We start from the raw sequence: 12,959 nt of genomic DNA on the forward strand, positions 1-12,959 counted from the left end.
TTAGTACACTTCTCCCCAAATCCTAGAGCCTTTTCTCCATTCAAATTTCTGGTATGCCTTGAGCAATCCCCACCATGAGCAATTCTCCATAACTACTGAAAATATTTCCTTTGTGAGATCAACTTGGAAAAAAGTATTGCTATCCAAGATTTCTATGTGGGATCAGGTGGGGGTCCTGGGGTGTCAGTGAAGGAGAATGCAGTGCCAGGTACCATCTAAATGTTTCATCAGCTCTATATAGAGCAGAATTAACAGAATGCACATCTCAACAGGATGGCATTCAGGCCCAGAATAACTCACAGATTTCTGAAAAAGAAGAATAATTAGAATGGATGAGCTCTCTAAAATGCTACAGATTTTAACTACTTAAATGAAAAGTAGTTAGTTTTCTGCACTATTACAGAAAATGGGTGCTTATTTGAATAAAAATGATGTTTGTTATGATATACTTGTCTTTCTGGCCAATAATATTACAGCAGTTTTGTGTCCTTTGGCAAATATTAGGTACCTGATATCAATTTGTCCCATTATAGCTGATGCTAACTTTATTCACTTGGTCAGGTGTTATCTGCCAGATTCCTCCACTACTCCTTTTTATATTTTTTAAAAAAATTATTGAAAATAAATCTAAAAATGTTCAAGGAGGTGGATTTATGTTGAATTTTCTTTTACAGCACCATTTGTCCTATGAGAATATAATTTTTTCGTGTGTCATCAGCATGATATATACACTGTGAGTTTATAATTAACTGATAACTGTGCATGTCTCCCTGTATGGTCTCCCACCTAGCTGTTTTTCACATACGGTGACTTGTTTGCTCAAAACAATCTGATGGCCACCTATCGCTCCCATTCTTGGCTGCTATTGTCTTGAAAGATGAATCACCTTAAAGATGTTCAGTTTGATCCTTGGCTTCTCCTGTCCATTAATTTAAGACTTGCTGAAAGTAGTTCTCAAGGCCAGGGTTTCCCAGACATTCTTCCAGAGTCAAAGAGGTATCTTTTACAGAATCTATTAGAGTTAACAAACTTGGCATGAAAATACACTCCATGAAAAGAGCCTCACATCTTTATCATTTTGGCCCTTGAAAGCAAGAACACAGAGCAAATGAGTTTGAATTTTAGAAGGAATTACTTCTGCCTGTACTCTGATGTTTTTACCTTTCATTTTTCTATTCCTTCCAAGTGAAGTTACTATTTTGAGGGCTAACACTTTATTAAGTTAGCATAGGGAGATTTGGCGATATTATCATGAAACAGTAGTAGGGAGAAAATCAGGAAGAAAGATGAATTTTCTGCATGCATATACAGAAGCTTTACTGGCAATCTCATCTCACCAGTCACTCACAGTCTAGCCTACTGAAACAGCATTTTAACCTCCTGAGAGGGCAGCAGGGGGAACCCTGTTATTTACTGATCTCTGATCTCCTTTCTTCCCTTTTCCTATAATGAAACAGTTTGTGACTTTTAACTGAGAAGGTATTATCCAAAAATAAAAAAAAACTACACTTTCCTGCCACTGTTACATCTAGGAGTGATTCTAGTGCTTTTAGGTTTAACAAATAAAATGAGCAAACTTCTCTATGTGCAAACTTCTGAGATGTTTTCTTATTGAGAGAGGGCATGCTCTCTTCCTTCCTTCCCTACCTCTTTCTCTTGCCAGCTGGAATGCGGACATGACGGCCAGAACTGGCATGGTCCCTTTGGACAATGAGATGCTCTGGGCAAAGTAGGTCCTGGTGAAGCAGAGAGATGGAAGGAGCCTGGGTCCTTGCCATCCTGAAGTGACATACTGAACTTGGGTCAGTGACCTCTGAACGAATTTGTAGCAGAATCTTATGTGTACCTGTCTTCCTCTAGGTTAGTGGTTCTCTACCTTTGCTGCACATTAGAACTACCTGGGTCTTTTAAAATGACAATTTCCACTCTAGACAGTATCTTTAAGAGGGGACTTGTGAACACATATTAAAAAAAAAAAAAAAAGCTTTCCAGGTGATTCTAAAGTGCAGCCAGGGTTAAAATTCACTGCTCTAGATCAGGGGTCAACAAACTGTGAAATCTAGCCTGTAGCCTGGATTCAGATGGCCTGTGAGCGAAGAATGTTTTTTATATTTTTTTAGAAGTTAAAGAAAGTCAAAAGAAGAATACTTTGTGACATGTAAAAATTATATAAAATTAAAGTTTCAGTCTCAATAAAGTTTTATTGGAAAACAGCTACATTCATTTTTTTATATATTGGCTACTTTAACACTACAACAGTAGACTCAAGGAGTTGTGGTAGAGACTGTAATGGCTTATCAAGTGGAAAATCATACAACATCTGGTCTTTTACAGAGAAAATATGTTGACTTTGCTTTAGAGTCTAAGCAGTTTTAGTGCAAGGACTCATGTGATGCACTAGAAGCTTTCCTCTATTACTGCTATCTCCCCATTACAGTGCCAAACCTAGTACCTGCCATTAAGTACATAGTAGTCACCTGTGAATGCTTGTTGAGTTGAATCTGTATGTAGTTTCAGATACTCTTATTCTTTTTCCAATTTTATTTATCTATATATCCATCTATCATCTATGTATCTCTTAAAATGTTAACTAAATAGAAAATATTACCATTATATAGAGTCATGTGCAACATAAAAGGAGGTATCTTGGAGTATTTGTGCTGTGCATTGGTTTGTTCAGCTGTCTTGTTTTAAGTAATTACTGTTCCCAAGGTAAACAGTAGTTATTATGAGGAGATGGTTGCTTGCTCCCAGCTTTGGAGTCTGGAATAGCGAGCTAGAAAATCTAAAATGATACTGAAAATTTCATTCAAATGGGGAACATCATAAAGCTGCCTTTGTACATGCCAAAGCATCTGGATACAAAGTATACAGTTCAGTTAGTCAGATTGAGATTTAGTTTGTTTAGTGATAAATATATAGGTTATTTAAAAACCTTTCTGATTTATTTAATTTTTTAAATTCAGGTAAGATATAGTAGCATTAGCTACACAGCCTTGAGAAAAACCATTTAATGACTTTTAAAAAGAAAAAAGAAATAAAATGTAGGATTTGGGAAGCCCTTTCAAAGTACTTTAGGTAGTCTCAAATAATTCCATTATTGCTTCTACAGGTTTACTATTACTTGAGAAATATTATTAACAAAACTTACTCATTGTTCTGATGCAGAAGTATTTAATTTTGTATTTTTCTCCTTTTCAGAAATGTTTATAACTCATTAAAGTTTATAATTTCTGGGAAATAGGTAATATTATGACTAAATCCAAGAGTAAGATCTTAAATATGTTGGAACCCATAATCATTCTTACATGAATAGTTTCTTCTAGGCCCACTAAAACTATCTGTGTAGAATTTCTATAGAATAAAATAAAAGTGGTAATTATATGCATATGCACAAATACATATAAACTGGTATTTCAAACAAGTATATTTTATAAGATGTAACCATAAACCAATTTTTTAAGTTTGTCAGTAATAAAGTTATATGGTAACTATTAATCAAAATATCCTCTCAATTTAGAAGCTAAAATATTCAGGTCTGTATAATAATCAGCATTTGAACTTGATAGAAAGTTGAAAGTTCTCCCTCACATTTTTCCATATGAGGCCTGCTATTCCACACTTTCCACTTCATTCACTGGGTCTGGACCCACTGCGTTGTTACCTGAATGACTGAGAATTTGACTTCTAGCTTTGGTGTTCTAGGAACTTAGTACCTGTCCAAAACTCAGGCCCATCTGGTTTTACTCAACTTTGAAATTCCCCTCCCACTCATTGTTTGGAGATGTGTCAACCGCAGTTCCCTTACATGGATAAATGTAACTATTCCAGTTTGTTTATCTTTTCCTCAGCATTTAGGCAACTGAAGATATTTCCCTTTTTTTAACCTGAAATCTGATTATCACTCTAAGTGGCCTCTTAGACAGGACCTAGGATGATGGGGGCTTTTTTTCCCCCCCTGGGTGACCTATGTCCATTTCATAGGAAACTACGCATTATTTGTCTCAAAGACTGGTTGTTCAAAGTGACCAAAGGTAGCACTTCCTCTTCCCTCCACCAAACAAGTTCCAACTTCCTCGTCCTTTAGATATTCCAGGTGTGAGTCTGACTTCAGTCTATGGTGTTCCTGAATCTGTAAGGATCATATTGGTCTCTCATTCAAAGCCATCTCTCAGCCTTGATATGAAGGGGAAATCCCTCTTCACATATCAGGGTGGTTGTGGCAGTATCAGAAATTACAGCTTACCTATTTCTAAAGATAACCTCTTCAAATATCTTTTTCTTATCTCCAATTCCTGGCACTTTATACTCTTAATGAACGGCAGCAGGTTCTGTGTCTATGTTTTGAGTGAGCATCTTTTATTCAAAGGTTTATGGGCACATGCTATGACTAAGGTTCTTGATCTGTCAGGGTAGCAGCTGGCATTACAATCTACCTAATGACTGTGTTTGCACAAGTCATCATTCTGTGTCTATTGGAAGTGTGTGCATGGAAAATGAGGCTGAAACAATAGTAAATGCCTAGTTCTTGGGGAGATGGCCTCTTTACTCCACTGTGTACAACGCTTTCTCTGTTTGTAAATCTTTTTTCCCTTTAAACTGAAATAAATGTTTATTTAGCCAGACAGTCTCTTTTCCAAATGTATTTTATTCAGAAGTACTGTGTTTTAAAGTAGTAGTTCCTAACTTGTGGGCCCTGAATTATATAGGATGGGGACATGGTGGTAGCAGAGTTGGTTCTAGGGGAAAATATTTATATACACACCAGGCATTGTTCTTCTAGACTTAATAAACTGATTCTTATACATACATGTGTTACTAATGTTCAAATACAGGTAGATGTAATTAATTAAGTACAAGTTTGTTTTAAAGCATTAGTATGTTTACAGTACTTTTTTATTTTTATTTTCTTATTCAGCAAAGTAATTCTCTTGTGGGAATGCAGATTTTTTAAAATAAAAAAGTCACCATCCTTGAAAAAGTTAGGAAAGAGTTGGTGAAAGAAAATAATAAGCATAGAACACAGAATTTGGCACACAAGAGCTATTTTTAAGAAAAATCAAGCTTAAGGATACCATAATTGTTTCTATTTTTATGAAAAATATATAGAAAAATTTGTACTTTATAAAAATCTCCCATTAATAGGAAATATCTTTTCAAGAGTTTTATGAGAAAAAGATTGTTTAGAGAATAATTGTATGTTTTGGAATAAGAAATCTTAGTTTAGAATCCTAGATTGTAGGCTTTGAGATTTGTTAACTCATCATCTCTTCAGAAAGTTAAAAGTTCAACAGTAAAAGACTGTGACTACTTTATTTATTAATGTACTTCCAGCAGCAAAATCTTTACTGGGAATTTAAAAAAAGAACATACAAAATCTCTGGGTTCAGAATGCCCTAGGCCAAAGTTCACTAAAGAACAAAGACTGTAGTAAGTGTTATTAACCATAAGAAATTCTCTCTTCCAAATAATGTTGTCTGATTCCTTTCCTTCCCCCATTCTCAAAGTTCCTAATTTTCCATCTATGGGAAATTAAGTCCATGTGACTGGAAAGCCAGATATCATGAGTACTCACCATAAAAGATGAAATGAACAATGAGTCCGATGATTACTGCAGCAATCACCGTTACTACAATACCCAGAGTAATCTTTCCACACCTTGTGAGTTTCATTCTTGTGTTTGACTCTGTTCTTCTGAGCATAAAGGACAGGTAAGCAAGTGTTAATATGAGTAAGATATAGAACTCTCTCAGAAATAAATATGAATTTGATGTTAAGTATAAAAGTATATTATATTTCATTAATTACGGATTTAGTAGACTACTAAGCTTGGAAAATAACCTGTAGAATTAATGAATATAATAATTAGTCTGCTTATTTTTTAGCACATATGAATAATGACGGTAATGATAAAATCAGAATTCACTTATTCAGCAAATATTTTAGATGGCTTACCATTTGGTAAGCACAGTTTTAGGAAAAAAAAACCTCTTTCCTTATGGAGCTTACATTTTACTGAAGGAGGATAGACAACAAAGGGCACAATTACTAAAATTCATAACTGTTGAAACAATATTAAGTTCTGTAGGAAAAAATAGAGCTAAGTAAAGATCTGAAAAGTGGAAGTGTGTGTAAGACGGGGTTGGTGTTAGGCTGCAACATTAAATAGAATAGTCAGATTAGGTTTACTGAAAAAGTCAAATCCAAGCAGACTTGAAACAAGTGAGGGGATAAGCCATAGGGGTTTCTGGAATATTCCTTGCAGAGGGAACAACTTGACAAAGGCTCTTTAGGAAGGGCATGCTCAATATGTTAGGTGAGCATTGTGGCTGTAGCTGTGAACGAGGGGAAGTGTGGTAAGAGACTATGCAAGTTACCAAGGCCCAGATAATGTAAAACCATATGCATCATTGTAATTAAATTGGCTTTTTTTCTGAGTGAAATGGGAGTATCAAGAGGTGTTTGGACAGAAGACTATGATGATCTGGCCTAATTTCTTAATTACTTTGTGGAGAATGAATTACAGAGAATAAGGGTAGAAGCAGAGCAATAACATAGGAAAGATTACAATAATCCAAGCACAAAATGATGTTGGCTTGAACCAAAGTGGTAGAGGTGGTGAAAAGGATTGCAGCTTGCATGCATTTTGAGTATAGTGTTGATATGAGTTCATGATGGATTGTTGTTGAATGTGAATGGAAAAGAGGAGTCAAGGATGGTTTCCTCCAGTTCTTTAGCTTTAGGATTTGAAGGATGGAGCTGCCATCAACTGAGATGGGAAGGATATATATAGCAAGCTTATAGGGTGATGATTATGCATTCAGTTTTGTTCATTTTGTGTTGTGAATGTTCACTAGGCGTCCAAAGAGAGATGCAGGTTGTATATACAAGTCCAGAATTTGGCATAGGGGTCTGGGTCAGTGATATAAGTTTGGTACTCATCAACATGTAGATCAGGCTCTGGTACTAGATGAGATTACCAAGAGAATAAATGCAGATAAAGAAGACCAAGATATGATCAGTGGGGCACTCCCATAGGAAGAGATTATGGAGAAGAGGAAGACCCAACAAAGGAGACAGGAAACAACTAGTGAGAGTAGGAAGAAAACCAAGGGAAAGTGGTGTCCTGGAAGCCAATGTAAGTGTCTCAAGGATGAGGAAGGGAATCAGCTGTGTCAGAAGTTGCAAATGGCTCACATAAGATGAACAAATGAACACAGAAAATGGACTATTGGATTAGCATTATAGAGGTAATTGGTGACCTTGATGAAAGACATGTTCGGAGTGGAGACTGGTTAGAGGTGATATGAAAGTGAGTAGTACAGGAACTGGAGACAAAGTGACCATTGACCCCTTTTTCAAAGAGCTTGCTGAAAAGGGGAGTGAAGAAGTAAGACTATCCATGGTAAAGAAAATAGGATAAAAGGAAGTTTTATTTTATCATGGAAAATTAAAAGTATACATGAAAGTAGGAAAAATAGTTTAGTGAACCTGCATATTACTATCACATAGATGTAAGAGCTATGAACATTTCGCAACATTTCGCAACATTTACTTTATGTATTTTCCTAGCTATTTTAGAATAGTTACAGAAAAATACTGTGTCATGACATTCACCCCTAAATATTTTCCTATAAAAAGTAAGGACATTTAAAAAATGTGACCATTGTCATACCTAATGAAATTACTAATAATTCCTTAATATTCTACAATACCAGGTTCATATTCAGATATTTCTACTTATTTTTAAAATGTCTTTTATAAAGTTTTTATTGTTGAACAAAAATCAAATAAAAATCTCTCCATTACACTTGGTTATTATACCTCTTATATCTCTGTTAATCTAGAACAGCTTTTATATTCACACTCTTTTTTTTATTTTTCATGACACCAACTTGAAAATACTGGATCAGTTGTCCTATAGAATGTCCTACCTAATAGAAGACATTTGTTTTATTTTTTTCAAAAAATTTTAATATTTCATTTTGTGACAATTATAGATTCACTTGTAGTGTAAGAAATAATCTCTAGAGAAATCCCTTGTACACTTTTACCCAGTCTCCCCCAGTGGCAACAACTTGTAAAGTAATAGTACAATATCACAATCAGGATATTTACATTGAAACAGCCAAGGGACCTAATATTTCCATCACCACAAGGGTCCCTCGTGCTGCCTTTTTATGACCATACCTATTTGGCTCCAGGCCGCTCTTTCTCCTTAACCCTGGTTCTCCTTTTCTATAATTTTGTCATTTCAAGAATTTATATAAACAGAACCGTACAATATGCAATCTTTTGAGTTTTACTCACTTTCACTTATCAAAATTCTCTGACAATTCATTCAAGTGGTTCTATATATTAATAGTTCTTTAAAAATATTAGACATTTTTGAGAAATAATTCATATTATAGATATGCCACATTTTGTTTAATCATTTGTTCAATGAGTAACATGTGGATTGTTTCCACTTTTTGGCTATTAGTAATAAAGCTGCTATAAGCATTTATGTACAAGTTTCTGTGTGAAAATAAATCTTCATTTCTTTGGGATAAATGTTCAGAAGCGTAGTTTGCTCAGTCATATGGTAGTTTCATGTTTAGTTTTTAAGAAACTCCCAAATAGTTTTTCAGAGTGGCTGTAACATTTTATGTTCCTATCAATGTGCATAAGGGACCCAAATCCTCTGTATCCTTGCCTACATTTTTTGCTATAACAATTTATTATTTTAAATAGTCTGATAGCTATGGGGAAATATCCCGTGGTTTTACTTTTCATGATGTTGAATATCTTTATATATACTTATTTGCCATTTGTATATTCTCTGAAATATATGTGTCTTTTGCTTTTTTTTTCCTAATTGAATTGTTCTTTTTTTAGTGTTGAGTTTTGAGAGTTCTTTATATATCCTGGATCCTAGTCCTTTGTGGGATTTGTGTTTTGCAGACATTTTCCCTCAGCCTGTAGATTGTCTATTCATTTTCTTAACTGGTTTACAGAGAAAAAGTTTTAAATTTTGAAGTCTTATTTCTCATATAGATCTTATGGATCATGATTTTGGTATTGAATCTAAGAGCTATGCCTAGCTCTAGATCAATGGCAAAGATTTTCTCCTATATTATTTTCCTTAAAATTTTGTACATTTTATTCCACTATCCACTTAAAATTATTATTTTTTAATTAATTTTTAACTTTGATCTTAGCCAAAAGGGCAAGAAACAATGAAAATTAATTTTTTTATATGAGGCAAAAGACTTTTAAGTAGAGGTTATTTTTGTTCCTTTGACTGTCTTCTTGCTCTAGTACTACTTGCTTAAAAGACGATCTTTCCTCCATTGAATTGCTTTTGTATGTTTGTCAAAAATCAGTTGGTTATATTTGAATCTGTTTCTTGGTTCTCGTCTATTTCACTGATCAAAGTAACTCACCAGTACCACACCATCTCCATTATTGTAGCTGTATAATAATTCTTAAAATCAGGTAGACTGATTTCTCCCACTTTATCTTCTTTGTCAAAATTTTTTTAGCTATATTAGTTCCTATGATTCTCCCCCTAAACTTTGGATAATCATGTCTTTATATAAATAAAAATCTTGCTTAGATTTTGCAGTAAAACTATATCAACTTGGAGGTAATTGAAATCTTTGCTATGCTGTCTTTCAATCCATTAATATAGTATGTTTTTCCATTTTGTTAAATCTTTGATCTCTTTCATCAGTGTTACACACTGCACATAAAATGAATATCTTAATATTTCTATAGAGATACGATGCCCACGAAATTTTTGGGTCTATAATAAAGTAAAATAAAAAACCCTAAAGGACATCTTACTATGTAAAAATTTAGAGAACACTTTTCCCCAATCTGACCAACTCATTTATTGAGTCTAAAATAGTGTTTAGATTTTTTTGAAAGATAACTGACTAAATGATACTATAAAACTCTGATAACTTAATTTCCTATAAATGAATAAATTATTCTAACGCAACTTTTCTGTACTCATAGATATATGTCTATGTATTTTACTCAACACAGTGTACCATGAGATAAACCTAAAAAAAAAAAAAAGTAATAAATGGAGTGTGAAACCAGATGTAGCAAATATTTAGAATATATTTTTCTCTTCTTCTCAACCATGTCCTTCTAATATATTAAATGATATAAAAACATCGAATTTGTATATCAAAAAATTGAATGTTGGCAAATTTCACAATAATTCACTTATAGACACATAGATAAACTTTATTATTTTCCCTTCTTATTTGTCTATATCGTAATATAAGTAGAATAAGAGATGCACAACATTTTGGAAGTGGAAGGAACTTTGAAAATCACGATTCTAGTTTTCTAATTTTAAAGAAAATTGTAAAACAATATTTTCACTTCAGGGCATTTCAAATCTAGGGACCATAACATATGGATTCTAGGTAGCTATTTCTCCTCTGGTTATTATTATTATATTTAGGGTTTGGGTTAGAACAAAGATTAGGGTTTGTTTCTCATTGTTTTTTTTTGAAGGCGATGGCTACGTTTTCACTATTTTTTTATTGTTATTCAGTTACAGTTGTCCCACCCTTTTCCCTGTTGCTCTCCCCTGCCCCATCCCCCCACTCCCGCAGTCAGTCCCCCCCGCCATTGTCCATAACCATGAGTCCTCTACTCATATACCTTGACTTGCCCCTTCCCCTTCTTTCCCCAGCTATCCCCCCCACCTCTTGTCTAAAATTAAATCATATAAGCCACTCTAACTTGTAACTCTCACTTATCTTTTAGCAAAATCTAAGATCACTGCAGTGATTTTTCCATCTTAATTCATAAATGTAAAGTTATGGTAATAGAAATTAATTTTAAAGGCCGATGAACTGTTTATTTCTGTCACTCTCACCTGAGTTTCCTAAGATATATATATTCATCCTACTTGCAAAGTGTTTAATTGATCTGAAATTTTCCTCTGTGTATATGTATGTGTCTATATTTCTAGTTTTAAAGGAAAATTAACTTGGTCACTACTTAGATTGTTTTCTTTAAAATGTTCTTTAAAAACAATTGCAGGTATACAAATTCTATTTTTCTGAAAGTATTATTATGTAGAATGTTGCTGGAAAAATAGACTACTTATTCAACAAAAATTGGATCTTGGGAGGGAGTTTAAGGGAGGAATAGAAAAACTTGTTTTGATCTCAGCAACTTCCCGTAATTTCCCAAAGTGTTATATATTTTTACCAAATATATCCTGTAGCTACTTATGTAAAATAATGATAAGATAATAAGGATATCAATGATTTTTAGGAATTTCAGAAACAGTGGTTCTGATAGTAAGTTGTACTTAAAAATTATTAATTCCTTTAAAGGATGAAACCAGGGTCTGATTTCTCATATATTGTTCATGGAGCAAAAGGAGCATAGCAAGTTAGTATGAAGGACAGAGAACATATTTACTTGGAAGCCAAGATTAAATATTTTACTAGCATTTTTGTTAATTAAATCAAAAGGGCTAATAGGAACTTAATTTGATGGAAAAAGATTTCAGAGGTTCTCTTAGAGCTGATGAAGCTAAATATTAATGTGAATGTGTAAAATGACTGATTATTCAAGCTGTTTATCAGGAAGCTACATTCTGCTCAATATTATACTCTACCTAGAGGTTAGTTGTTGGCAAGATTTCAGAATCAGAAAAGTTGTTTAAAATTTTTATTAAAAAGATGTTTTGGGCTCAAAAGGTTTATCAAGACCTGCATTTTCCTGGGGCCCAGGAAAGACTGTAATGTATATCTGAACATTTATATTTGTGAGTTAATTTGATTATGTTAAGAATCAAAACATAAAAATTATTTGCACATCTTTGTGTGCTATGTAACCAGTCGAAACACTTTGACTTTCAGGCAATTCCTACCTGATTATATGGCACTGCTAATGGGAAGCTGTTTCCAGCTACAATGTTAAATCATGCCACTAAAAGTGTATAGCAGTAAAGCATTGCAATGTTTCAATAATAAATATTAAGGCCTAAACTTCCTGTAAGGAAAATAGCATGTTATGAACACAAATATTGTCTCTATATCAACACACAGTATTAGAAATTGATGTAACTATCTTGTACTCTTTACATTTTCTAAGTGAAATTATCTTTTTAAAAGTAAATTCCCCCAATTTTACCTCAGCAATTTCAGCAATTATACAGATACTTTCACGAATGGTCTAATTGTGATGGTGAGATTTTTCACAAAAAATTCACAAGCAAAACAGATTCTGATGATTAAAGTTTATCAATCTTTCTCATTCTTGTTTTTCCTTTGTTATTTTTATTACTCTAATTTTCATTAAAAAGCTAAGAGTGTAACCTTGCTTTTAAGAACTTTAAAATGCAAATAAAACTACGTTAATTTAGTCCCTTCAGAAAGTTGACCCAAAAAGCAATGGCAGGCCACCCTGCACCCCCGCTTCCCCCCTTAGGCCCACCTGTTCTGCAGGGGAGTCCATGCCAGCTCCCTCCTCGGAGGCTGTTCCCTTGCCATCTTCTCCTCGAGTGCTGCGCTGCACAGTCATTCTCCATCTATTTAGCTTACAAGATCCTGTGACTTTTATGTGTTTTATGATAATATTATAATGATAATACTTAGCAGCCACACAACTTTTCAACTTCAAAGTGCTTTCTGAACACTTGCTAATTAATTTTACATTAGTAAAACATGAGCTGTATAGGTGCTGCTCCATAAGTAAAACAATAATCACGTGACCCAAGAGGAGGCAAAGTTTAAAACTCTTTGATTGTGAGTGAGCAAGCAATAGGGTCACCTAGTTTGAGAAGACGGTGAGGTTTTACCCAGGTTTTGTATTTTGTGAATCTGGAGGTGAGCAACTGCTCTTCTTACTCCTTTGAATCCACTTCCCAAAATGTTGGCAGTCTCATTACTTTTTGGTGGAAGGCCAATGGCTGTCCGAGCTCTAACCCTCCATTAGGA

The 12,959-nt window shown here is 34.0% G+C and overlaps 1 protein-coding gene across 1 annotated transcript in view; it reads right to left on the reverse strand.

The window, feature by feature from the left end:
* Window positions 1-12,512, reverse strand: part of LOC129065491 (transmembrane protease serine 11C-like) — a 54,435-nt gene extending 41,923 nt beyond the window's left edge. The window contains exons 1-2 of the mRNA XM_054566733.1: window positions 12,457-12,512; window positions 5,576-5,691 (exon numbers count right to left, since the gene is read on the reverse strand). Coding sequence (XP_054422708.1) covers window positions 5,576-5,691; window positions 12,457-12,512 — 172 coding nt within the window. The remainder of the gene's footprint in view (window positions 1-5,575; window positions 5,692-12,456) is intronic.
* Window positions 12,513-12,959: the final 447 nt, after the last annotated feature.

Source organism: Pteronotus mesoamericanus, unplaced genomic scaffold (assembly GCF_021234165.1).
Source record: "Pteronotus mesoamericanus isolate MK-2021 breed Mesoamerican mustached bat unplaced genomic scaffold, CSHL_Meso_final contig_180, whole genome shotgun sequence".
Taxonomy (NCBI): Eukaryota; Metazoa; Chordata; class Mammalia; order Chiroptera; family Mormoopidae; genus Pteronotus; species Pteronotus mesoamericanus.